Here is a 27959-nt window from a genome sequence, read left to right on the forward strand (position 1 = left end):
TCCACTTCAACTTTTGACTACATGTGGGGATGCAGAAATGGGTCTTCTTGTGAGTTGTCTCTAGTTGAAATGTGATTCTTCATATCCATACAATCATTAAAAGTACTCTGTTATCACAAGTTAAGGCATTTCTCTGAGGCTGATTTAGGAGTATAGGTTATAACTCTTCCAAAACACATTCTCTGTAATAAATGTTCTATTCAGGAGACTCTTAAAGCGGTAGTCATCTTTGCTGTGACTTAAGCAAAGTTTTAGAGTGAAAGTAACTGTTCCCCAGTATCTTACAATGCTATATTTTTCAGCCTCTAGTAGTGTTCCCTTTACTGTGTATTCAGCATTTTAGGCTGATTTATGTTCTCTCAAAAATCCAACATAATTTTCTTTCTTGAATTCAAATCTGACCTTCATTCTCTGCATGGAAATGAAGTGTGTTTCCGTTTAGTCAGTCAGTCTCTCAGTTGTGTCCGACTCTTTGCGACCCCATGAATCGCAGCACACCAGACCTCCCTGTCCATCACCGTCTCCCGGAGTTCACTCAAACTCAAGTCCATCAAGTCGGTGATGCCATCCAACCATCTCATCCTCTGTCGTCCCCTTCTCCTCCTGCCCCCAATCCCTCCCAGCATCAGTCTTTTCCAATGAGTCAACTCTTTGCATGAGGTGGCCAAAGTACTGGAGTTTCAGCTTTAGCATCAATCCTTCCAAAGAACACCTAGGACTGATCTCCTTTAGAATGGACTGGTTGGATCTCCTTGCAGTCCAAGGGACTTTCAAGAGTCTTCTCCAACACCACAGTTCAAAAGCATCAATTCTTTGGCACTCAGCTTTCTTCAGAGTCCAACTCTCACATCCATACATGACCACAGGAAAAACCATAGCCTTGACTAGTTGGACCTTTGTTGGCAAAGTAATGTCTCTGCTTTTCAATATGCTATCTAGGTTGGTCATAACTTTTCTTCCAAGGAGTAAGCATCTTTTAATTTCATGGCTGCAGTCACCATCTGCAATGATTTTGGAGCCCAAAAAATAAAGTCTGACACTGTTTCCACTGTTTCCCCATCTATTTCCCATGTAGTGGTGGGACCAGATACTATGATCTTCGTTTTCTGAATGTTGAGCTTTAAGCCAACCTTTTCACTCTCCTCTTTCACTTTCATCAAGGCTCTTTAATTCCTCTTCACTTTCTGCAGTTTATTCTAAAAATAGTTTTCTTCCTATTTTTGTATCTTCTGTTCTATATGTTCAATGTCTTCTGTGAGAAATATTCTTTTTTCCTTAAACTTTCTCCCAAAATAAAAATGTCAGAACAAAGCATGTGACTTAGTATCTCATGATAGAAAAAAGCTTCATGAAGAAATTTGGCAGACAGCTTTATTCACTGTCCTGAAACTCGTCCTGGGATCAGTTGTGGCATTATATTTCCATTGTGGGTATTAAGAGTATTCCATTGTGGGTATTAAGTATTTTGGGTTTCTGCCCAAAATACTGTGTGTGTTTCCCCCATGTGGTGGACTCACAGGGTCAGCTCTAAAAACTAGGACATTGTCAGTTCGGGATAAGTCTAATTTTTTTTTTTTTATAAAGAAAATATATGCACAAAATTTATTTCATGTTGTGAATTTTCTGACAGCTTACCCATAATAGTACTTACATGGATGATTTCTTTCCAGTAGAATTTTCACATGACTTTGAAAATATTTGTTAAAATTGGAAGTTTCCCTTGTTTTTCAGTTATAAGGTTTCTATCCCATGTACATTTTTATATGGTTTTTTGTAGGTGTAATTTATTTACAAATCAGTAAGTGAAAGAACTGGGACTTATACCCATACTGCCTGATTTCAAAGTTCTTGTTCTTCGTTCTTAAGTATTGTGCATGTTTTCACTTGCATATACTATTGCTCTTGTCTTGGAAACAGGCCTTACTGTGTTGCTGGTTTTTTTTCCTAAAACCTAGACCATATAGTCCCTTCTACTTGGTTTCAACCCATGACCTGTTTTATATTCAAGTATTCATGATGGTTTTTGTCATTAGTCAGCCTAGGATCAGTACTGTTCAGCATTGTACAGTACAAGGCACACTAAGGAGGCCAAACAGTTCCAAGTTAACAACCATAAAAAATAAGATTTTGCCTCCTTTATTCATGAGACCAAGAAAATGGGGATGATTTGAAACTGATTCTAAGTTATCCCCTTGTGCAGTGCAAGAGATATATTAAGATGCTATAAAAATTTAACAAAGTAACTTGCCCTTGGTTGCAAGACCAAAAACCAGAATTTGAACCTAGGGTGAATGACTCCAGAGTTCATGCTTCCCTGTCATGTCTATAAACTAGGGAGGCTGTCCCTGCTTTGGCTTCCTCATTAGATTATGGGGGTTCTAGGCAAGAAATGTGAAGGTCTTTTGTAAAAGATAAAACTTAGACAGTATTGGTCTGACATTTGGTAATTTGAGATCCTCTTGTGGCATTTGGAGAACAAGTATCTTGGGGATTTCTTTTTGCATGCCACAAATCCCAAGGAGGAGGATCCCATGCCCCACCCACCCCCACCAACAAACACACACATACTCATCTTCCAGTTCTAGGTTTTCAAAGACCTGCTCCCACAAGAAACATCCACCCTAGAAGTATCCCTTTCCACCATAGTTGATTCTCATTCAAGGCCCAATGGAATGATCCCCAAGCATTTCATATAGAAACCATGATGCAGAATTCCTTTTGGATTCTTGACTGCCATCTGAGATGGTCTTGCCCCTCCATCACCTGGTAGGACTTCATGAAACACATGGTAGACACTCACAAATCCTCCTGTGCCTACCCACATTGCTCCACCATATTAATGGAAAGGTTTTGGAACCCTGTCTCTACTCAAGGGATATCTTAACAACCTCAGAGAATTGCAGTTATCCTGTCTGTGGAGCTTGTGATAGTGCCTCTCTAAAAAGAAATAAAAGATATTTTTGTATCTTTTTAGTATATTTTTATTGCTCTTTATTCTTAATAAATTTCACTCAGACCTCAGCTCCTTAAGTGAATGGCTTCTGGGCATGTTAATATACTTCTCACAGCAAGCACATACTGTTTATGTGTCTTTTAAAAATTTACCTTGAATTAATTCCTGAAAGGTTTTAACTTGCTTAAAATTGATGAAAAATTATTCATTTATAGAGTCCTTGAGTGTCAAATTTTTTATAAATTGTTGGATTTGTTACTCTTTTAAGTCACCTGTTTGTAGCATGATTTTAAAAGAAAGAAGAGAAGGGATTTATACAAAACATTCTTTTTTTTTTCACTTCCTTATAAATTAATTAAAGCATTTCAGACTCATTTATATGTGACTTTTTACTGTTGTTTCTGTCATTTAAATGTTGAGTATGATTAAAGCTCTGGGAATTGGTGATGGACAGGGAAGTGCTGCAGTCCATGGGGTCACAAAAAGCAGGATACAACTGAGCTACTGAACTGATGATTAAAGACATTGATAGCTTCAGTCAGCTTTAACACCATGCGGCTACTGCTACTTAAGTCACTTCAGTCATGTCCGACTCTGTGCCACCCCATAGACAGAAGCCCACCAGGCTCCACCGTCCCTGGAATTCTCCAGGCAAGAACACTGGAGTGGGTTGCCATTTCCTTCTCCAATCCGTGAAAGTGAAGTTGCTTAGTCATGTCCGACTCTTTGCAACCCCATGGACTGCAGCCTACCAGGCTCCTCCATCCATGGGATTTTCCAGGCAAGAGTACTGGAGTGGGTTGCCATTGCCTTCTCCAAATGTCAACATTCACTAGGCTGAATGGGCATAAAAAATAAGAATATTTGTCAATCAGAAATCTTCCAACAAACAAAAGCCCAGGAACAGATGGCTTCACAGCTGAATTCTACCAAAAATTCAGAGAAGAGCTAACACCTATCCTACTCAAACTCTTCCAGAAAATTACAGAGAAAGGTAAATTTCCAAACTCAGTCTATGAGGCCACCATCACCCTAATACCAAAACCAGGCAAAGATGCCACAGAAAAAGAAAACTACAGGCCAATGTCATTGATGAACATAGATGCAAAAATCCTTAACAAAATTCTAGCAAACAGAATCCAACAACATATTAAAAAGATCATATATCATAACCAAGTGGGCTTTATCCCAGGGATGCAAGGATTCTTCAATATTTGCAAATCAATCAATGTGATACACCACATTAACAAATTGAAAGATAAAAACCATATGATTATCTCAATAGATGCAGAGAAAGCCTTTGAAAAAATTCAATATCCATTTATGATAAAAACCCTCCAGAAAGCAGGCATAGAAGGAACATACCTCAACATAATAAAAGCCATATATGATAAACCCACAGCAAACATTATCCTCAATGGTAAAAAAATTGAAAGCATTACCCCTAAAGTCAAGAACAAGACAAGGATACACTCTCACCACTACTATTCAACATAGTTTTGGAAGTTTTAGCCACAGCAATCAGAGCAGAAAAAGAAATAAAAGGAATCCAGATTGGAAAAGAAGAAGTAAAACTCTCACTGTTTACAGATGACATGTCCTCTATATAGAAAACCCTAAAGACTCCACCAGAAAATTACTAGAGCTAATCAATGAATATAGTAAAGTTGCAGGGTATAAAATCAACACACAGAAATCCCTTGCATTCCTATACACTAACAATGAGAAAACAGAAATTAAGGAAATAATTCCATTCACCATTGCAATGAAAAGAATAGAATACTTAGGAATAAATCAACCTAAAGAAACAAAGGACCTATATATAGAAAACTATAAAACACTGATGAAAGAAAAAATGACACAAATAGATGGAGAAATATACCATGTTCATGGATCGGAAGAATCAACATAGTGAAAATGAGTATACTACCCAAAGCAATCTATAGATTCAATGCAATTCCTATCAAACTACCAACAATATTTTTCAGAGAACTAGAACAAATATTTTCACAATTTGTATGGAAATACAAAAAACCTCGAATAGCGAAAGCAATCTTGAGAAAGAAGAATGGGACTGGAGGAATCAACCTGCCTGACTTCAGGCTATACTACAAAGCAACAGTCATCAAGACAGTATAGTACTGGCACAAAGACAGAAGCATAGATCAATGGAACAAAATAGAAAGCCTAGAGATATAAATCCACGCACCTATGAACACCTTATCTTTGACAAAGGAGGCAAGAACATACAATGGAGAAAAGACAGTCTCTTTAACAAGTGGTGCTGGGAAAACTGGTCAGCCACTTGTAAAAGAATGAAACTAGAACACTTTCTAACACCATACACAAAAATAAACTCAAAATCGATTAAAGATCTAAACATAAGACCAGAAACTTTAAAACTCCTAGAAGAAAACATAGGCAAAACACTCTCTGACGTAAATCATAGCAGGATCCTCTATGACCCACTTCCCAGAGTAATGGAAATAAAAGCAAAAATAAACAAATCGGACCTAATTAAACTTAAAAGCTTTTGCACAACAAAGGAAACTATAAGCAAGGTGAAAAGACAGCCTTCAGAATGGGAAAAAATAACAGCAAATGAAGCAACTGACAAATAATCTCAAAAATATACAAGCAACTCCTGCAGCTCAATTCCAGAAAAATAAGCGACCCAATCAAAAAGTGGGCCAAAGAACTAAACAGACATTTCTCCTAAAAAGACATACAGATGGCTAACAAACACATGAAAAGATGCTCAACATCACTATCAGAGAAATGCAAATCAAAACCACAATGAGGTACCATTTCACGCCAGTCAAAATGGCTGCTATCAAAAAGTCTACAAACAATAAATGCTGGAGAGGGTGCAGAGAAAAAGGAACCCTCTTACACTGTTGTGGCAACGCAAACTAGTACAGCTACTATGGAGAACAGTGTGGAGATTCCTTAAAAAACTGGAAATAGAACTGCCATATGTCCCAGCAATCCCACTGCTGGGCATACACACCGAGGAAACCAGAATTGAAAGATACACATGTACCCCATTGTTCATCGCAACACTGTTTACAATAGCCAGGACATGGAAGCAACCTAGTGTCCATCTGCAGATGAATGGATAAGAAAGCTGTGGTACATATACACAATGGAGTATTCAAATCAGATCAGTCGCTCAGTCATGTCCAACTCTTTGCGACCCCATCAATTGCAGCACGCCAGGCCTCCCTGTCCATCACCAACTCCCGGAGTTCACTGAGACTCACGTCCATCAAGTCAGTGATGCCATCCAGCTATCTCATCCTCTGTCGTCCCCTTCTCCTCCTGCCCCCAATCCCTCCCAGCATCAGAGTCTTTTCCAATGAGTCAACTCTTCGCATGAGGTGGCCAAAGTACTGGAGTTTCAGCCTTAGCATCATTCCTTCCAAAGAACACCCAGGGCTGATCTCCTTCAGAATGGACTGGTTGGGGTATTACTCAGCTGTTAAAAAGAATACATTTGAATCAGTTCTAAGGTGGATGAAACTGGAGCCTATTATACAGAGCAAAGTAAGTCAGAAAGAAAAACACCAATACAGTATATTGATGCATATTTATGGAATTTAGAAAGATGGTAACGATGACCCTATATGCAAAACAGCAACACAGACACAGATGTAAAGAACAGACTTTTGGACTCTGTGGGAGAAAGTGAGGGTGGGATGATTTGAGAGAATAGCATTGAAACATGTATATTATCATATGTGAAATAGATCGCCAGTCCAGGTTCAATGCATGAGACAGGGTGCTCAGGGCTGGTGCACTGGGATGACCCTGAGGGGTGGGATGGGAAGGGAGGTGGTAGGGAGGATCAGGAGGGGGAACACTTATACACCCATAGCTGATTCATGTGAATGTATGGCAAAAACCACCATGATATTGTAAAGTAATTAGCCTCCAATTAAAATAAGTTTTTTTAAAAAAGAATATTTGTCTTGCTCATGGTACGTGTTACCCATAACTCTCCTGCCCTATATATGCTTATATCTCTCTGTTTTAACCCCTTTCTCTCTCAGGTTTTTCGGTTTTTAATTTTATTTACATCACCCACTGCATCAATTTCTAAACCAATACCACCATGTTTCTTTTCTCTTTTTCCCAAGGTTAATCCTGCCAGTGCAGTTTCTTTGACATTACTGCTATCAGGCACTCCAGTGAAGAAAATTAACCTGCTCACAGGATTGGTATTCTAGTCTGATAATGATTTGATTTGCTGTCTTGTTATTGATTTGTGCTCCAGCTTTCAGGTTGAAATAGATCAAGTTCCTGACAGGCCCATTACCATAAAGACCTCCAATCAACTGTTTTCTGCTCTAGGTCTGTCATTCAGGAGATAACCCTTGAGGATATATGTTATCAACTCTCTTTCATCACTGCTTTTCATACTGCCAGGTCATCCTCTGTAAGCAACTTTGATCATTGCATGTCTTCTATTGCCCACAGGAGCATCTGTGGGTCACCCATCCAGTGCTTAGAGAAGTCCATTGGTGTCACAGGTACCAGGCCTGTGGAGATAGGGAAAAGGAGGTAAATGCAGCTCTGAGGTCATTAGTGTAGTTTGATACTCATTCACAGGACTTTGCTTGTGACATTTGATACGAGGTAAGAAAGTGAGATGATAGAGTTCTACCTCTCTTTTGTTGTGATTAGATCACAGGTAGGGTGGGTGAGTGATTGTTCTCCAGTTACCAGACAGGAAGCTCACTTTACCTTATTAAATTGTCACCCTCTCTGTATTAATAGGAATCAAACAAAATATCCCTTCTTGCAACTTTCTTATTTCCTATCATATAGCTTAGTAAAATGCTTGCATAGACAGTTATTCATTCACTTGTTTAGCAGTAAACTTGGCAAATACTTCTCAGTATCTTGAAATAAACTCAAAATAATTAATTTAAATGTTGTTTCTTGCTGTGGATCAGTGCTATTGTTTATTGCATTTTTTTTTTTCAGAAAATGTCAGCTGTTTCTGATTTGTCAATGATGTCAGATTTCCATGAACTTTATTTTCTATTTCACTCCTTAATTGGGGCAGGTTGGAAAGAAAAATGCCAGTACATATACAATATGCTAACCAACCTCACATCCCACAGAGTTTTTAGAAGGACAAGCTAATTCCCAGGACTATGTAGGAATACTAGTTTGCCTCTTCACATTTTTCTAGCAGTGTGGAGGAATTCATTGTCAAGTCAGACCATGATACATTTGAAGGTTGATCTGGTCAGTCATGTGTATCTGCCTCTTTCTCATTTGCTTATTGGCAAGTAGAGCATGTCCCTGGTTCTTTAGACAGACTGAATTTATAAGGATCTTGTCCAAGGATAACCTTCATTCTTTTGACCTTTCACAGTTGCTTGCTTGCTTGCTTTCCCCATTTTGCATTAACTGCTTTTACACTGGAATTGTCAAATCAGGTTTGGTGACTTTGTCAGCAGCAATGAGGGTAAGAAACCAGATTTTCCCATGCAAGGAATTAATGCCCTTTTGTATTAGTAATTCTAAAAATTGGTTAAAATGTCTTTGATTTTACTGTCTTGGTTTTTTACTTTCTCGAAGTCTCTGACAGTTCATATCTAAAGCTGTTTTGATATGAACTCTGTTTTAGTCTTTTGAACAATTCCAAGCTAAACAGATTAACTTAACCAATATTTTTTAGTGAATGATTTATTTTTTTTAACAGTCTGACAAATAAGATTAATTTGTGCTCAAATCAATGAAAAACAGTCACCTTTCTTTGGTGGCTGCTGAGCACTATGTTTTCTGTAATTTGCTCACAGAACTGCTGAGACTTTGTGAATAGAAGTCTTGGGAAAATTTTTAGATCTCCAGCTATCTTTGTTTATGGCATTGAAGGTTTTAAAAGGTAAATGTGATAGATATTGTTTAGTTTTAATAGCTCAAGTTTTGGGAAGACCTTAAAAAGTGTTTTAAAATGTTTTTAATTACTTATTTTAAAAGAGGGTATGTACCTCCTAAAGTTAAATTGATGTGGCACTTCTTCCAGCCTGAGTCTGAGAGTCAAGTAAAAGGAGTTTGCTAACATAATCTGAACATAACATCTGAACATAAAAATTGAACTCTATAATTTCAAAAGCCTTTTAACAATTTTTAACATAACATTCTTATTTTTTCTTCAAAATACTTTCATAAAATGAGCTAAACAAGTAATAGTAATATAGTATGCCCATTTGAAAAATAACTTGCAAATGGAGCTTAGTTGGTTAGTGACAGAATTGGTATTCAGGTCTGTCTTTATTGTTTTTGCTTTTCATCCTGACAAAATTTAACAATGTGTAATAGTAGAACAATTTGGTAAATTCTTATGTACTCATTATTTAAATGAGTAAAAGCAATTGTTAGTAATTTGCATTTACTGTATTTGCTTCTTTTTTTTGCTGTAGATTATAAAGCAAATCTAAGACATTTTGACTTTTACCCCTCATAATTTTAGTAAGTATATATCGAAAGTAAGGAAGGGGCTTGCCTGGTGGCTCAGTGGTAAAGAATCTGCCTGCCAGTGCAGGAGATGTGGATTTGATCCCTGGATCAGGAAGATCCCCTAGAGAAGGAAATGGTTTCTCCCACTCCAGTATTCTTGCCTGGAGAATCCCCCTGGACAGAGAAGCCTGGCAGGCTACAGTCCATGGAGTCACAAAAGAGTCAGACACAACTTAGCAACTAAACAACAACAAAAGTAAGGAAAAGGAAATTTTCTTAATAACCACAATACCATTATCACACCCAACACAATTAGCAATGATTCTGTAATATTACAATATTTTTATTCATGTTTTTCTGGTTGTTCCCAGAATGACTTTGTTTTATAAATAATCAGGGTTGCAAAGAAGGTCCCCACAAGGCACTAATTGTTACATCGCTTAAGTCACGGTTAATCTAAAACAATACCCCTCACCCCATTATTCTTTTCATGATGTTAACTTGCTTGGGGAGACTTAAAAGATTGGTCTTTAAATCTGAAATTTGATGTTGCTTCTATTATACTAAGCTGCCTCAAATGTAAATTTTAAATGTTAAAGAAATACAATAATAAATAGAAAACAACTCTGTCTAACCTTAAAATTAAAAGTAGAATTTTTTATTTTAAAGAGTTCACAGAACAGTTTACAGTAAGTGAAATGTTGTAAGAATTAATTTCATAAGCGACTTTAAAATCAAAATAAAATCCAAAGTAGTAACTGTATCCTTGTGACTTTTATGTCTGTATTAGCATTTTGACTAAATGTAGTTCATAATAGTGAAGATGAACAAATAAATAAATTTTGGTGGTTTGGTGTTTTAGTCCCTAAGTCATGTCCAACTCTTGCAATCCCATGAACCTGTAGCCCATCAGGCTCCTCTGTCCTTGGGATTCTCCAGGTGAGAATACTGTAGTGGGTTGCCATTTCCTTCTCCAGAGGATCTTCCCGACCCAGGGATCAAACCCTTCTCTCCTGCATCACAGGCAGATTCTCTACCAACTGAGCTATGAGGAAGTCCTAATAAATTCTAGAATGTGTTTGGCAATAATATAAGTTTAGTCCAATTTTTCTTTTCAGCTGATTAGAGAAGTGCAAATTGTACATCTTAACTCTGTCACAAGTTCTGTTGCACGTATCAGAAAACTCACAAACATGTATTTTGTTGTTTGTAAATACCTTGTCATCTTTACTGTTCTTACCAAAGAGCAAGTATTAAATATTGGTCATGTACTGTCAGTGGTAATAGTATGTATTTTACATTATTATGTCCTATTCTTGAGTATTTCTTCATGGCTATATAATCTATCTCAGCATCCAACTGGCCTGCTAGTTAAATGCCTAACTTCCAGAAATGGCAACAATGAAGAATAGTGAAGAGGATAGGAAAAAGAGGCGAGAGTTGCCTTATCAGAAGGATTGGAGCAGTCACAGAGCAGGGACACACTGCTTTGTCTCCTGTGGCCTGGCTAAGTGGGCAGGGCAATATGCTTGGTTGATATTACTTACTGTTCAACCCGGAAACTGTTACATTTTTCCTACCATTTTCTTCCACTGAGAGACATTAAAGTCACTCCATAAGGATGCAGCAGTATTGTTTTGCAAGCCAGCCTTGGCAGAAAGACAAAGACTTTAATTTTTGGTTATTTCCGTCTTAACTTTTTCATCTCTATACCTGTGATAAGCCTTGTAGGCAGTCTTTCAAAGGAGTGCATCAAGAGAAAGATACTGAAATATTCGGGTGCAGTAGCTTCCCTGTGTTAAGTCTTCATTGCTGTAACTAATGTTTCTGCCTGTGCACTGGCTGTACAGCCCCTCTTTTGAGACAAAACCTGAGTAAATAGAGACACATTCTTTCCAGATGCTAAGCTTTCCTGTCCCTGTCTGTTATTCAGTTTTCACTGGAGGATTTAAGGATAAAGTATAGGATTCTGCTGTGTAAAACTAATTCCCTAGCTTTTCCTAATGGTGTGTAGAGTTTTGATTCCCTAAGGCACAGTGTTATTTCCAGAGTTTTCTTCAATTTGCATAACTGGTTTATCTGACTTCTTTCCTCAGAATAACAGAAATGAAATGAGATGACACTATAAAAATACTAAAAGCTTCTCAAATTAAAGAGTAAAATTATTTACACATAAAATGATGAAATATTTTGGGCATATCCAGGCATATAACTACCAGGCACACAAACAGTGCTCAATAAATACTTTGCTAAATAATCATAATAAAGCTGTTTCTGTAATAAAAATATACTTTATGAACAGCATTTAAATATCTATTAAAGAATAGATTCTTCTGAAATCTGTTGAATAAAGTGTGTTCTCTAATATACTAGTTATCAGTTCAGTTCAGTTCAGTCGCTCAGTCGTGTCCAACTCTTTGCAACCCCATGAATCGCAGCACGCCAGGCAACCCTGTCCATCACCAACTTCTGGAGTTCACTCAGACTGACGTCCATCAAGTCAGTGATGCCATCCAGCCATCTCATCCTCTGTCGTCCCCTTCTCCTCTTGCCCCCAATCCCTCCCAGCATCAGAGTCTTTTCCAATGAGTCAACTCTTCGCATGAGGTGGCCAAAGTACTGGAGTTTCAGCTTTAGCATCATTCCTTCCAAAGAAATCCCAGGGTTGATCTCCTTCAGAATGGACTGGTTGGATCTCCTTGCAGTCCAAGGGACTCTCAAGAGTCTTCTCCAACACCACTGTTCAAAAGCATCAATTCTTTAGCGCTCAGCTTTCTTCACAGTCCAACTCTCACATCCATAGATGACCACTGGAAAAACCATAGCCTTGACTAGACAGACCTTTGTTGGCAAAGTAATGTCTCTGCTTTTCAATATGCTATTAAGTTATAACTAACTAACACATTTATATGTGTCTCTGTATTTAAAAGGCAGGTACTTCTCTATCCCTTCTAATTACAAGGGAATGACTACAAAATAAATGTAATAGGTAAGAAATACTTGTCCTTCCTGGGAAAGGAGCATTTATATAATAGTATATCACAGCTCATTTCTTAGAATGAGTTTTTATCCTATTTATTTTTTTCATATATCTATTATTAAGAAAATAGTAATGTGACAGCTACTACTCATCAATCTCATTTGGTAAGAACCTAAGTTTATTTTCATGTTTTACTACCTTAACACATATGCAAGAACAGGCCTCATTTTTAACAGTCTAATCATGTCACATAATCTTGATGGAAGTAATTCTATCAGAAGTTCAGGAAATTTAAATAGCCTTTTTCATTCTTCTTTGGATGGGTCAGTGCTGTTAAGGGCATTGCGATGAGAAGCACAAGGTGATTTTATTTTAAGAGTTACTGATTCATGCTTCCCTTGTTTTGTTTCAGGTGGATCATCCATGCTATGGAGTATGAACTACAGATCCGTGGTGGAAACAAGCCAGCCAGAGACTTATATCAGCTGTCACCCAGTGAAGTAAAACAGCTTCTATTGGATATTCTCCAGCCTCAACAGAATGGAAGGTAATGACGGTCCTTTGTTACTTACAGGACACTCTGGATTTACAATAAAATTTTATACATGTGTGTGTATGGAATTAGTAAGATGTTAATAAGAAATAAAATGTAGCAAAGTGTCAATACTAGATGGGCAGCATACATAGAGATACTAATTAAAATGTCTATCTTCAGTTGTAATTTTGTATTGCTTTGAATTTTATACTTTTTCCAGGTATAGTTTGTAATAATTTTTATTATTCTGTGTAGAATGTAGTACTTCATTTTACTTTGGTCAATTCCCTTTCTAATCTTTGGTAGCACTCACCATCTCCTCCCAACATTTTGGCACACAAGTTTGAGTTTGATAATGTTAATTAAATTCTTGCTTGTAACTGTCTCTTTAAGTAGACTATAATCTTCTTCAGAGTAAAGTGTCTTAGATGTAAGTTGTACCAACCTTAGAATATAAGTAAAGCAAATACTTTGGATTGCTTTGAATTGAAGAGTTATTTTTATTACAAAAACAGTTTTAATGTAATTACTTAGGCAAACAGTTATTGAGCGCTATTTGTGTGCCTGGTACTTTCCAAAATGATATAGTTATATGCCTAGAAATATCTAGGAAAAAAGTCTTCTGCAAAAGTAGACGTGAACAAACAGAAAAGCATCCTTGTTCTTAAACAGGAAGACTTTAAAGATGTCTAACAATTCCAATAAAATTCCAACAAGCTGTTTTATGGATTTAGACCAGTAAATACTAAAATTCCTATGCAAAAGCAGACATGCAAGAATAACCAGAAAAACATAAAGACTTGCCCTAAGAGAGACGGTTAAAGTATTTAATAGCCTTTATAATTAAAATAATGTGATGCCGGTACATGAACAGAAAAACAGAACTAGTGAACAGAATAGAAAGTCCAGAAATAGACCCCCGATCACATGTGGAAATTGTGTGTGTGATGGAGGTGACGCCTCAAATCATTGGGTCAAAGATAGACTTTTTAAATAACTAGTGATGTGACAACTGGGTAACGACTTGGAAAAGATAAAATAAAATCCATACTTTATACTGTACTTAAGAATAAACTTCAAACAGATTAGTGATTAAACATTTAAAAAAATGAAACTGTGCTGGTGCTAAAGTCGTCCCAGGTGGCTGAAGTGGTAAAGAATCCACCTGCCAATGCCTGTGCCAGTGCCAATGCCAATCCACCTGCCTGTGGAGATGCAGGCCGGAGACATGGGTCCAATTCCTGGGTCGGGAAGACCCCCTGGAGGAGAAAATGGTAACCCACTCCAGTATTCTTGCCTGGGAAATCCCACAGACAAAGGAGCCTGGTGGGATATAGTCCATGGAATCATAAAGAAATTGGACATGACTTAGCTCTTGAGAGTCCCTTGGACTGCAAGGAGATCCAACCAGTCCATTCTGAAGGAGATCAGCCCTGGGTGTTCTTTGGAAGGAATGATGCTAAAGCTGAAACTCCAGTACTTTGGCCACCTCAGGCGAAGAGTTGACTCATTGGAAAAGACTCTGATGCTGGGAGGGATTGGGGGCAGGAGGAGAAGGGGACGACAGAGGATGAGATAGCTGGATGGCATCACTGACTCGATGGACGTGAGTCTCAGTGAACTCCGGGAGTTGGTGATGGACAGGGAGGCCTGGTGTGCTGCGATTCATGAGGTCACAAAGAGTCAGACACGACTGAACGACTGAATGAACTGAACTGAACTAGCTTGAAGAAGACATGGGTAAATTCCTCTGTAACCTTGGTATGAGAAAGACTTTCTAACTATGACTCAAGCCTAGGGGCAATAAAAGATTAATAAAACTATATAAAAATTAAAACCCGCATTTTTCATAGAAAAAAATAGGCAATGCCAAAAGACAACTGAGAAGCTGGAGCAAAACATGTGTTACAAAGAGTTAATGCTAACTCTTAAAAATTGAGAAAAATGGGGGAAGATACAATTGATCAATTCATTTAAGATGTTAAAAATGGACCTTAAATATTGGAGAGATGTTCAAACTAACTCATAATTAGAGAAATATAAATTAAAACACATTGAGATACCATTTCTCATCTATAAGACTGGCAAAGTTAAAGAGTATGGGGAACATTTGCTGAGGCTGTGGAGAAAACAGATAGTCCCATATACAGCTGATGAGTACAACCCTTCTATATGAGAATTTGATAATATCTTAAAAAAAGTCTACATGTGCACTTATCCTTTGACCCAGCAGTCTTAGTCTTATTTTTAAGGACCCACCCTGGAGATTTGCCTCCAACAATGTGAGTATATATGCACGAGGTTATTCATTGCATCATCATCTATAATTGCAAATTTTGGAATGCCCATGACCTAAGTCCTCATACATGGGGAATTATTTGAATAAACTGTGGTAAATGTCCACACAGTGGAGATTATGAAGTTGTGAAAAAGAACAAGTGTGGTCTCTATGAACTGATAGGGAATATCTCTAGGCTGTATTGATACCTGAGAATAGCAAAGTACAAAAGAGTATAGTACTCTACTCTTCATGTAAGGAAGAAGAGGATATCTGCTCATTTTTGCAGAAGAAATATAGGAAGGCTAAATCAGAAACTAGTGAAATTGGTTACCTTCAGAGAGTGGGTGGGAACAGGGTGGAAAGAATGAAAAAAATAGATCACAGCAGTAGGGTTGAGGGGAGAGCAATACTTCAAATTCAGACCATTTGAATAGCTCTGACTGTCCAACTTCTGTGATATTTCTAAAACATAAATAATTATTCCCCAAACATAAATCATTAATGAAAATTAATCCAGATGTGGAAGGTACCAAAAATAGAATACACACAGTAACAATTGACCCTAACCATATTACAAATGAATAATATTACCACACTGAAGCAGGGGGGAAGACAAGAATTAACCAAAGTACCTTTGGAAAACATTGACTAGACACTGTAAAGCTAAACAAAAAGAGAACTACACACAAATCGTGGGCTCTGTATAGTAATTTTTTTTTTCTCACAGAGGTAGGAATTAGCAATTCTGGAATTTATACACACATGCATAGTATTATATATTGGGTTGGCTGAAAAGTTCGTTTGAGATTTTCCATGACATCTTACAGAGAAACCCATACGAACTTTTTGGTCAACGCAAAGATGGTGCATATACATATACACACACTGAGGTTAAATAAATGATTCAATATAGTGGAGCTCATTTGAGCCAGATTTTTTTTCAATGTTGAAATATATCGTTACAAATAAGGAAAGGAGAATGGCTAGAGTATTCCCTGTGGTGTTTGATTGGAATTGGAAGTATCACTGTGAATTGATAGTTTTTACAAAGATGGATAGATACAGAAATAAATGAGAATGTGTGTATGTATATGGGAGCATACATCCTGATCTTTCCTAACTGTCCACTAAGAGAACCTAGAAGCAGTGAAACCCCAATAGCAGTGAGCAAACCTGGTACCCAGATACTGATTTCCAAATAACACTTTCTAATGGAAAGAACCAGGATTCCTTGGAGAAGTAGTTGATTGCAGGGCTGGGGCAGGAAAAACACAAGATAAACCTGAAGCATCTTGTTGTACCAGAAAGTAAGAAAATGCTCCAAAAACTATAGAGGTGTGTTAGAAGGATGCCAGAGACAATGTGAAGGAGGCTCAATGACCAAAGCTGGGACAATTTTGAGCAACAAAATAAATAATGATACCATTGGATTACATCCAGTAGAATAAAGATCCGTAAGTCCAAGCTGATATAAATTGATAAATGGGAGAGAAGGGACTCTTTTTACAATAGAATTCCAATTAATAAGTGTAGGTGGAATGATGATAATGTTGGTGGAATAATGATCACCATTAGGCAAGTACAACAATAACCATTGCAGGCAAGAACCCCTAGATTTAGTGGGTGGAAGTATGATGAGAAATGGGAATTTGTATAATTTCAGAGTATTTCCACTCAAGATACTTTTTAATTGTAAAAGGAAAAATTGTAACTTTGCAGTGAAACCCAGCAGACTCCACCTTAACCAAATGATCAAGTTAACGTCATCAGTAGTAAGATACGTCAGCATTACATACCCCCTGGTACGATGTGCTGAGAAAGGGTACAGCCATTTCTGGGTATTGCAAAACAGTGCATAACCTGAGTTTAATCATGAGAAAACATCTGACAAACCTAAATTGAGGTACATTCTACAAAATAACTGACTTTTCTAAAATGTCAAAGTTGTGAAAGATAAAGATTTGAGGAACTGTCACAGATTAGAAGAGCCTAAGGAGACCTGAACACTAATGCAGTGTGGGGTCCTGGGTGGGACACAGGACCAAAACAAGGAAATTTGCAGTGAAATTGGCAAAATTTGAGTACGGTCCATAAGATTAGTAGTATTCTACCAATGTTTATTTCCTGGTTTCGATAGTTGTACTATTGATTATGTAAGATGACAGAAAGTAGAAGAGGCTGAGTAGAGGAACATTTTTTTTTTTTTTGCCTTTCTATAAACCTAAATTTTTTCTAAGTAAAAAGTCAAAAGATAAAAATAAGAGAATTCTTCTAAAATAATTCCTGCTCTGTGAATATTCACACATTTTTACCTTTTATGTTGTTCTAAGCAAACATCTTCCTTTTATAGTCTTAACCATGACTTCACAGAACTCTGAAAGCATCTTTTTTGTTGTTGCCAAACAAAGGAAGAAAGGGGAAGAATCACATGGAAAATATTCAGTTTGCATACCCATTATCCAAATTAAAACATCACAAAGGAACCTTTTTGGCTTTTTTCTTTAGCATAGCACTGAACCCAGCCACACAGATCTGGGCCTACCAAGAGAAGCTATACATCCGAAAGAGATACCTCCTCACTTGTGTAGTGATGTAACTTCTCGATCCTCTTTCACCAGAACAACAATGTCTTTTTCTGATCACTGTATTCTGCATAATGAGTTTCACACCTAGAAATATTGTTGATCATTACTTGTGGTTGATGACACATTTTACTCTGCTGCCTGTTTTAATACCAAGTATAAAAAAATTATATTTGTTCCTATCTTCAGCTTTTGTAATAATATACTACTATGTCATTTGTTTATTCTTTTCAGATTGTGAAAATTCTATATCTTTAGCAGTTTGTGATTGAAGTAACTATTATATTTTTAAGATTTAAAACTTAAACTCATTAAAATAATGGATCTAGAATTTTGACTCTGTATTAATTATTATGATGTGTAAGATTTAATAGCTGATATTTTAGCACTGGTTCTTTGGCTGTATTTAAGTAGAAAACTAAATATAAGGTTTAAATTAGCATATAAGGTTTAAAATAAGGTAATTTCATTAGATGGGCTTCCCTGGTGGCTCAGTGGTAAAGAATCAACTTGCCAATGCAGACTTGGGTTTGATCCCTGGGTCCTAAAGATCCCCAGTATTCTTACCTGAGAAATCCCATGGACAGAGGAGCCCGACAGGCTAGAGTCCCTGGGGTCCCAAAAGAGTCAGACATAACTTAGTGACTAAACAACAACAGTTTTATTAGATACATTATACTTTTTTGAGCACTCACCCACTTATCAAGTGGTTATTAAGCACCTTTCTTGGAGAGGTATATAGGAGTAACCAAACTACATATACAATGCCCATGTCTTCATGGAGCTTACATCTTATTGCACATAAGGACCAGGTGAACTTATTTTGAAATTGACTGTTCCTTTGTTTTTAAATTGAACTGCATTGCATGTTAGAAACTCATTTGATCACATAGTGAATTGTAAGAAACTTACTAGAGAATAACATTTTGCCTGTTAAATTTTTTTAGGGATTTTCTCCTTTCCTGCAAGTTCTGTTTTCACTATGAAATATTTAATAACCTCTATAACACATGGTAGATATGCATCATTGATGGATTTTGGCTTTTATTGCTCATTCTGTTGGAACAATTAATCCATATAAAAGCACTGCTTTTTGTCAGAACAAGCTTGTTTTTCAACACTGAGGCATTTTCTTTTGGTCTACAGATGTTGGCTGAACAGGCGGCAGATCGATGGCTCTTTGAATAGAACCCCCCCTGGGTTCTATGACAGAGTATGGCAGATCCTGGAACGCACACCCAATGGAATCATTGTAGCCGGGAGGCATTTGCCCCAGGTACAGCCCCACTGTGTCTGTGTCAGTAAAAGGGACTTCTAAAGAGACCTAAAGAGAAAAGAAGACAGCAGAGGATGAGATGGTTAGATAGCATCACAGACTCAATGGACATGAATCTGAGCAAATTCCAGGAGATGGTGAAGGACCCGGAAGCCTGGTGTGCCACTCTCCATGGGGTCACAAAGAGTCAACAGGACTTAGTGACTGAGCAACTACAAAGGAGCAGAGAGTTCTTCCCTTCTCTGCTTTGCAAATGACCTTTCTACTTATTTCAAAGAATATTTAGATACTTGAAAGGAGAAAAATAAGAAGCCTGCTCAAGTGGATTAGAAATAATAGCAATGATGGTAGAAATACCACCAAGTGCAATAGGCCAGCGGCAGGGAACCTCACAAACAGGAAAACATACATTCAAAAACCAAATCAGTCTGAAGAAACAAGGTGGTTTAGTAATGCTGTGGCTAGAAATTACTAATTAAAAATTGGATTGAACATGAAAAGTACAGTAACTTTTAGGTCATTAGACAATCACTTATTAACTGAGAGGTAACTGACATTTGATCTGAATGAATTAGTATTCCCTTCTTCAAATGGTTTTCCAGGTTATATCAACTGGCCAGCCTCTTTAATTGTTTAATTTAATTCTGACACTTAAATCATTCTGCTTGTGCACAAACGTGAATAATTAGGCCTTCTAGAAATGGAGTTTGGGGAAGGAAATGGCAACCCACTCCAGTGTTCTTGCCTGGAGAATCCCAGGGACGGGGAAGCCTGGTGGGCTGCCATCTATGGGGTCGCACAGAGTCGGATACAACTGAAGCAACTTAGCAGCAGTAGCAGCAGCAGAAATGGAGTACTGTATCTGTTTATAGTGTTGAAACATCAGCCAAATTATTTGTAATAAAGGTCTTTATCAATGTATTCTTTTTTTATTGAAGTATAGTTGATATACAATGTGAGTTTCAGGTATACAACATAGTGATTCAATATTTCTATAGATTATATTCCATTTAAAGTTATTATAAAATATCAGCTATATTCCCTGTTCTGTAGCATATTTATTTATTTTATGCATAGTTTGTGCCTCTTAGTCTCCCACACCTATCTTGCCCTCTACTCTTCCCTCACCCCACTGGTAACTACTAGTTTGATCTCTATAGCTGTGAAAATAAAATACTCTTAAAACACACACCTATACTCATTTTGTTTATGTGTACATAGGGTATTTCTGAAAGAACCCACAAGAAATCGATAGCATTCTTTTGCCTTTGGGGAAAGGGACTGTGGTCTATGGTACAGCTTGGGCTTTTCGCTGATAATCCTTTTTAACCTTTCAGATTTTTGAACTTTGTGAATCTATTATTTTTTTCTAAAAATGAATAAGAACTTTTTAAAAGTATTTTTTATGCTGTTCACAGACTGTTGATTGGTTTTGTTGGTTGTCAGTATAGGTGCTCCAGTCCTTCCCAAGGTGCTCTCTGTGACCATTGTATGGAGCGCCTCTGTCTCCTGTGGGCAGGGACCCACTTCAACTGTTCGTGTCCTGCTGCTTCTACTAGGCCTGTGTCTGAGCACAGTGGACTGTTGCAACCTTCTGTTGCTTCTTTCCCAGCCTCCGCTAATGCCTACCAGACTTTCTTTTAATTATCTGATCGCCTGGTCTCTCCTTGCTGACAACGTGTTAAGTATTTTTAAGTGCCAGGCTCTTTTCTAAGTGCTCCTTTAATCCTTTCAGCTGTCTTTTGTGGTAGGTACTGTATTAGTACTGTTTGACAGATGAGGAGACTAAAACACAGCTCAGTGGTTTTCCCGAAGTCATACATCTAGGAAGCACCTGACCTAGTGTGACCCTCTTCCCAGCAGTTTGGCTTCTGAGCCTTTTCTCTTAACTTCTCTGCTACACTTTCCACTTCTTTCAGAGACTGGAAAATAAGGTAGCCTGATAGCTCTTCTCTAGATTTAATTATCATATTGCATACTAGCTATGCTGACTTTTCAATGAGATATATTAAAAGGACATTGATGTGAACCCATGAAAAGATCTTCCTTTCCTTCTGTAACCCCATTAATCTCATTGCTAGACATCTAAACAGTTATAATTGCAGGTATATCTCAAATAGTGCAAGTTTGGTTCCAGATGATCACAGTAAAGCAAATTACATAATTTTTTCTGGTTATCCAGTGCATATTAAAGTTATGTATACACTATACTGTAGTCTGCTAGGCATGCAATAGTGTTATATCTAAGAAAACAATGTACATACCTTAATTTAAAAGTACTTGTTGCTAAAAATTGGTAACTATCATCTAAAAACACAGGGCTGCCAGAAACTTTCAATTTGTAAAATGAACAACAACAACAAAAATCTGTAAAGTGAAGCACAATAAAACAAGGTATGCCTCCACTAGCTTCATTTTCCCCTGAATTAGGTACTATCTATAATCACTGACAGTATGTTGGATTGTACTGAATACAAAATACAATAGATGGACCATGTTGCATATAGGACTGAAGCATTATTACACCAAGCAAAATAATATTGCTGTCACTTAATTGAAAGGAAACAATGGGCTTGGTCCCATTTTGAATAGTAGGTAGATACACATGTTCTAGGTTATGAGGAAATTCACTGTAGATCATGCTCTGAGGTAAAGGCAAATAAGTATGACTCATCATCTCTTCATCTCTGGTAATAATTCTGGTGACTCCATCTGCTCTCCCTCATTCAAGCCTAACATTTAGAGCCTTTCCTTCCATCCTTTGAAGATTATCCAGCATGCCAAGATTTTTTCTTTTTTTGAGTTTATTTTCTGCTTTCATTTGGTTTGTGGAAAGTATATGGAAGATTTTTACAATACTCTTGTTTTAAATGAAATATAAAGAGGAGATTAGAGAACATTTTTTTTGTTTTGCTTTTTTCTGTGTTTGCTTACTATTTCTGCACATGATATTGTTTCACTTATTTGTGTGCATTTTTATGCTGCCAGTTCAGAAGGACTGCCACAGAAATGATGTTAATTCAGTAGCAAGTGACTTAGATGCTGAAGTCTGATAGCAAGCACAACTTGTGTTAATTCTGAAAGCAATATGTATTCTTAATGTGTTGTTCAATTTTTGGCCATTCCTTTTGTGTATTCCTAGAGAAGGAAATGGCAACCCACTCCAGTACTCTTGTCTGGAAAATTCCATGGACAGAGGAGCCTTGTAGGCTACAATCCATGGGGTTGCAAAGAGTCAGACATGACTGAGCAGCTTCACTTCACTTGACTTCACTTCACTTTTGTGTATTGAAGTAGTTTCCTAATACAGTCCTCTTTTCCCTAAATACATTAATATAGGAAAGATAACTACTAAAAACAGGAGGTTTAATTTATCACAAGAGTCAGCTGGTTAGCTTAAGTAGTTTGACATATATAAAATCCAGTCATAAAGCTGAAAATGCTCTCTAAGGTTTTGTAGAAGCTGAAAAAGATACTAGTGAATAAAATTTTCCTGTTAAGCGGGAACCAGAGTGTAACAATGCAGCATTTTAATGTTGAGTTATTTTTTTCAGCAACCAACCCTGTCAGATATGACCATGTATGAGATGAATTTCTCTCTCCTTGTTGAAGACATGTTGGGAAATATTGACCAGCCAAAATACAGACAGATTGTCGTGGAGGTTTGTATTTAAAAATGTAGATTGCTGAAGAAATGCTTTCTATCTGCTCCCTGAAAACCAGTATAAAGGAAACTGCTTAAGAGGCCAGGAATTCACTCCTCACCTAACCCAGATCTCCAGTTGAGTCCTGGAGGAGATGGCCATCCTTGACCCTTGAGTCGAGGCACATAAACAATTCAAACATCTTAAATCCATCAGGGTAGAAAGACTGACTGGCCAACTTTCCCAGCTACACACTCATCCCCACAGTAAGTGCATCAACAGTACCGTAAAAGAGAGGATGTGACCTTTTTCTGTTTGTCTTATTTTCATTTTCTCCTGTTTACAGAAATAACTCATGACTATTGTAGAAAAGTTCAATAGTTGAAAAAATTATAGAAAAGAAAACCAAAATATATCTCTATATACACTAGCAATAGATCGTCACTATTATTTTGAGGGACACCTTTCCAGACATCTCTGTGAACAGAGAAAGCCTGTAAAAAATTACATCTCATCTCATCATTGCTGTGTGTAAAGTTAAATGCCAAAATACACACACCTGTGCATGCACACATACACATATTGTTTTGCCATTTTAAAGTATTATATCAAATACATAGAGACTCCCTTGAATGGATATAATTTATAGCTAATCCTCACATTGTTTCTCTGGGAATGTCTCCATCAGACTCTGTGTTTCTTGAGGGTGGGTAATATGTCCTATTGATACCGAAGCTCTCAGTGAGTGCTGGACTGGATGTGGCACCTCCTAAAATCCAGCGTGTCTGGAGCTACAGTCAGCTGAGTGAGATTCAGCCTCATCTATGATAGGCCAGAATTTGGGTAAGAGTATCAGCCAGTCAGATTCATAGCTTGTGGGAGTAAGACAGAGACTGGGGTGAAGAAAAGATGGGATTTTTAGAAGCGTGATTGCCTTCTTTGTACAGTTAACCTTTTGGTATCTCATGCCTATAGATGCCCCTAAAATGAGGTCATTCTCTTTGCAGAAGAAATTTACCTTTAGAACTTGAGCAAAACTTCAAATTCTTTTGGCTAAAGCTCTGCCCCAAGGTCTCCCACAGTGTGACTTCTGGATTTTTTCCTAGTGTTTCCTTTGGTTCTTTCAGGTACTAATTGGGAAACATTTCAATAAAGTGTATCAGAAAGATTCCCAAGTTGGAAATTATGTCTTTATCCTGTTTCATGTACAAACTAGAAACCATAATCATCATCAGAAAGTCTTTACCAAGCATTGTATACTCAGATACAATTTTGCATATTACAGTTTGTCATATAAAATGAACATTACTACTTAGGATAAAAGTATACGGTAGCCAAGCAATAGGATGATGTCTTAAACTAAGATAGCTTATACAAACCAAATAGTGCTCATGTCATAAACAATCACAGTTAAGTATATTGTTTAAAATATAACTGTCCCCTGAGAAATACTGTGATGTCAGAGAATTATACTCATTTTGGCATGCTAGACTTAAGTCAGGAGAAGGCAATGGCACCCCACTCCAGTACTCTTGCCTGGAAAATCCCATGGACGGAGGAGCCTGGTGGGCTGCAGTCCATGGGGTCGCTAAGAGTCGGACACGACTGAGCAACTTCACTTTCACTTTTCACTTTCATGCATTGGAGAAGGAAATGGCAACGCACTCCAGTGTTCTTGCCTGGAGAATCCCAGGGACGGCGGAGCCTGGTGGGCTGCCATCTATGGGATCACACAGAGTCGGACTGAAGTGACTTAGCAGCAGCAGCAGACCTAAGTCATTTGATCGTGAGGGTAGATCCAAAGTCTCCACTGTACTCGTCTGCCTTGCTCTCTGAGGCAGCCGCTGCACCACTGGACCCTGTTTTGGTCCACCAAACAGTGGCTTGCCTGCCACCAAACATGAAGGTCTAAAGACTAGAGACATTCAGACACTTTGGGTACTATAGGGTACTATGTACTGTGACAGGATTAGAAAAGTCATTTTTCTAAGTTATCAATTTTATTTAAGTGACTGAAAAACATTTCCATATAGCTACAGGGATACAGACAATGAAAAAAAAAAAGGGGAGATTTCCAAACAGAACTCATGTTATTAACTTGTATAGGTAGGAAGATTCCATCCATAGATGATCCTATCATTGTACAGAACAGGCTGTGGGATACAAGGACCATCCATCAATCTGAGCAAAGAATGAAAACATATGCAGACTATGTCGCTTTTATGGTTCATATAATTGGCTTTCGATGTCTGTCCCTTCTAGTTACTAATGGTCGTATCCATTGTACTGGAAAGAAACCCTGAGCTAGAATTTCAAGACAAAGTAGATCTTGACAAACTGGTGAAAGAAGCATTTCATGAATTTCAAAAAGATGAGAGTCGACTAAAGGAAATTGAAAAACAAGTAAGTAGAGAAAATAGCTTTTTGTAGAATTTTTTTTTCTCAATTCTTCAAAGTATCCTTAAATCCCTTATAATTTAACTTACAAAACAGATATACAGATTACAAAACAGGAGGAAGTCTGATTTATTTGAGGAATTAATGTTACTTTTTACTCAATTATTAGTCAATTCAGCTAAGAAGTTCTGACTAGAAAGATATCTAAGAAGAGATAAATTTCCTTTATGTAGTTAGCAGTTAAAATGTGTTTTACCAGGAAGAAGCCAGGGATTCCAGAAGACTATAAAATTAAATTCTGGGAGGATGGGATGAGTAACAGGCTACCCTCGTGCTGTGTACTACCTGATATAGCTCCTTCCAGGCTGTCTGTTTAATATTTTATTCTCATCCATAAAAAGGTTCCCTAAGTAAATAAAAATTATCAGCAAAAAAGAGAATACTGAAATGCTGTCTTCATTTTATATGCTGAGAAGATGCTTCAGGAAAATAAAAGAAAAACTCAAGAAGCTCATATTTTCCACAAGGAAATCTTCCTGTGAATTTATTTTTCCCTCTCGGCTGACACTGATTTTACCTGTCAACTCTTTACAAACAAAAACTCAGATGACTCACTTACTATTTTCCTTTGTAGGATGACATGACTTCTTTTTACAACACTCCCCCTCTGGGAAAAAGAGGAACATGCAGCTATTTGACAAAGGTCGTGATGAATCTGCTGCTGGAAGGAGAAGTCAAGCCAAGCAATGATGACCCATGTCTGGTTAGCTAGTGAGGAACGTGGTAGAGACTTTGTTAAGACAGGTTTTCCAGCAGTGTGTTGTTTGTGTTGAAGCTTAATCAAGGCAGCCATTAATGAGTGGGCTGACCATGCTGGTGAAGTGGTCGCCACACCCTTGGTGGAATTATTGGACTTTTTGCATGCCATAACCAATCTAATGGTAAGAAATGCTTGTAATCAAGTGAAAATAAGTTCTCATGATTATGCCAACTACAGTAATAATCTTTACTGAGGAGTAGTAATAGTTTATTAATTGAAAGTTTACCACTGCATGTTTTCTGACTACATAACTCTTCAAATTGGGCCTTTGCTCATTTTGGATTAAATTCCCACCTTACTGCCAATTAAATGAATTTTCCAACGAATAATGCATACCGAGAATGAAAGTATATTGAAAAAATGGTGAATTCTTTTTAAGTAACATGCTTCTAGAACAAAATATTAATATGCATCATAAAAGCAAAATCAAGCAGCTGGTATTTTTATTCTCAAACTGAATTATTGGTAATATTTTAGAATACAGAGCTATTGTACAATTTTTACCTTGTAAACATTATTATGGTTTTGTATTTGTGCTAACTGTAGGGGTTGGACTAAAGTAATAAATCTATACCTTATCAAATATTTTCTTTGTGCCCTTAGTAAAAATAATATGAACTGTTAACCTAGTTTGTACTCATAAAAACAAAAGTAAAAATCATTAAATTTTATTTCTGAATTAGTAAATATATATGAATACATTCTTTGTTCTCATTATTCTCAATATTGAATTTATTACTCCTGAATATTTTCATTTAATTGATCAGGAGATAAAAGAGAATCTATGGTACCTACCATTACACGTATTTTGTTACCAAATTTACTTAAGCTAATGTTAATAAACATATAAAGTAGGTTAAACATTTAAATTTCATCAGTTATTTCCTTACTGAATGTTACAATGAAGCCCATTAATTTGAGCCCTGACCCCAAAGGGAGTCATTTTTCTCACTAGTCTTACGGGAGTTTCACCTGAAAAGTCAAACTTGTCACAAAAAAATGCAGCCCATTTATAAAGTCTTAAAAGGATCTAAGACAGAAAGGACAAGTAGCTTAAGTGACAAGTCAGGTTGATATCAAATAAATGGATGCAGGAGCACGTGAAAAAATCTGGAGTCGGGCACATTCCTCATAACTTTGAGGTACACTTGCAAAGAGTGTGCTGGTTGGCGAAACTGAGAAAAATAAGGTAAAATCTTACTTTATAGAACTTTTTTGTTTTAAGAAATCAGGGAGAAAAATATTTTCAGAATCTGTTATGTATTAAGTGATTCACATGAATTATACTATCAAATCTGTATACTGATCATATGAAACAGAAATTGTTATCCTAGTTTTACAGTTAAGAATACTAAGCTCCAAGGACTTCCCTGGTGGTACAGTGGTTAAGAATCCGCCTTGCAATGCAGAGGACAGGGATTGATCCCTGGCTGGGAAACTAAGATCCCTGTGTACCACAACTACAGAGCCCACAGGCCACAACTAGAGAGCCCACATGCTGCCACCGCTGAGCCCACAGGCCACGAGTAGAGAGTCCGCGTGCCGTAGCAGAAGATCCCGCATGATGCAAAGGAGAGCCTGTGTGCCACAACTAAGATCCCGTGCAGCTAAATAAATGAATATTAAGAAATAAATTATACTGTCCAGATTATGTGATAAATTCCTCCACTTTTATGGTATGAAAAGAATTGAGATTTGTGTCTATAGTACAGAATCTATGTACTTTTAACTAATATTATAGAATCTATGTATATTTCATTAATCTACCACAGACTCTGATTTTTCTTCTCTCTAATGGGACTGTAGTGTTAGACTTCCACATTTCCAGGTAAAATCCACAAGGGAGAAGCCAGCAACTGTTGATTCAGACTGTGGGAAATGACCCAGTTTAGGAGGAGTTCGCCTAGGTTCTGCAAGAATTCTTGCTTTAGGCTATCTTTTCTGATTGCACTGTCTCTGATTCCAAACCAATCACTGGTTTCTGTCCAGAACCATCATCTTACTGGATTACAAACCA

The 27959-nt window shown here is 37.2% G+C and overlaps 1 protein-coding gene across 3 annotated transcripts in view; it reads left to right on the top strand.

Annotated features, from left to right (window-relative positions):
• The window catches only part of PHKB (phosphorylase kinase regulatory subunit beta), a 227599-nt gene extending 200970 nt beyond the window's left edge, over positions 1-26629 (top strand). For all 3 annotated transcript variants that reach the window (XM_070771929.1, XM_070771927.1, XM_070771928.1), the window contains 5 exons: positions 12820-12954; positions 18952-19081; positions 22636-22743; positions 24988-25128; positions 25757-26629. In XM_070771929.1, the coding sequence (XP_070628030.1) occupies positions 12820-12954; positions 18952-19081; positions 22636-22743; positions 24988-25128; positions 25757-25894 (652 nt within the window). In that variant the 3' untranslated portion in view covers positions 25895-26629. The remainder of the gene's footprint in view (positions 1-12819; positions 12955-18951; positions 19082-22635; positions 22744-24987; positions 25129-25756) is intronic.
• The last annotated feature ends 1330 nt before the right edge of the window (positions 26630-27959 follow it).

This window comes from Bos indicus, chromosome 18 (assembly GCF_029378745.1).
Source record: "Bos indicus isolate NIAB-ARS_2022 breed Sahiwal x Tharparkar chromosome 18, NIAB-ARS_B.indTharparkar_mat_pri_1.0, whole genome shotgun sequence".
Classification (NCBI taxonomy): Eukaryota; Metazoa; Chordata; class Mammalia; order Artiodactyla; family Bovidae; genus Bos; species Bos indicus.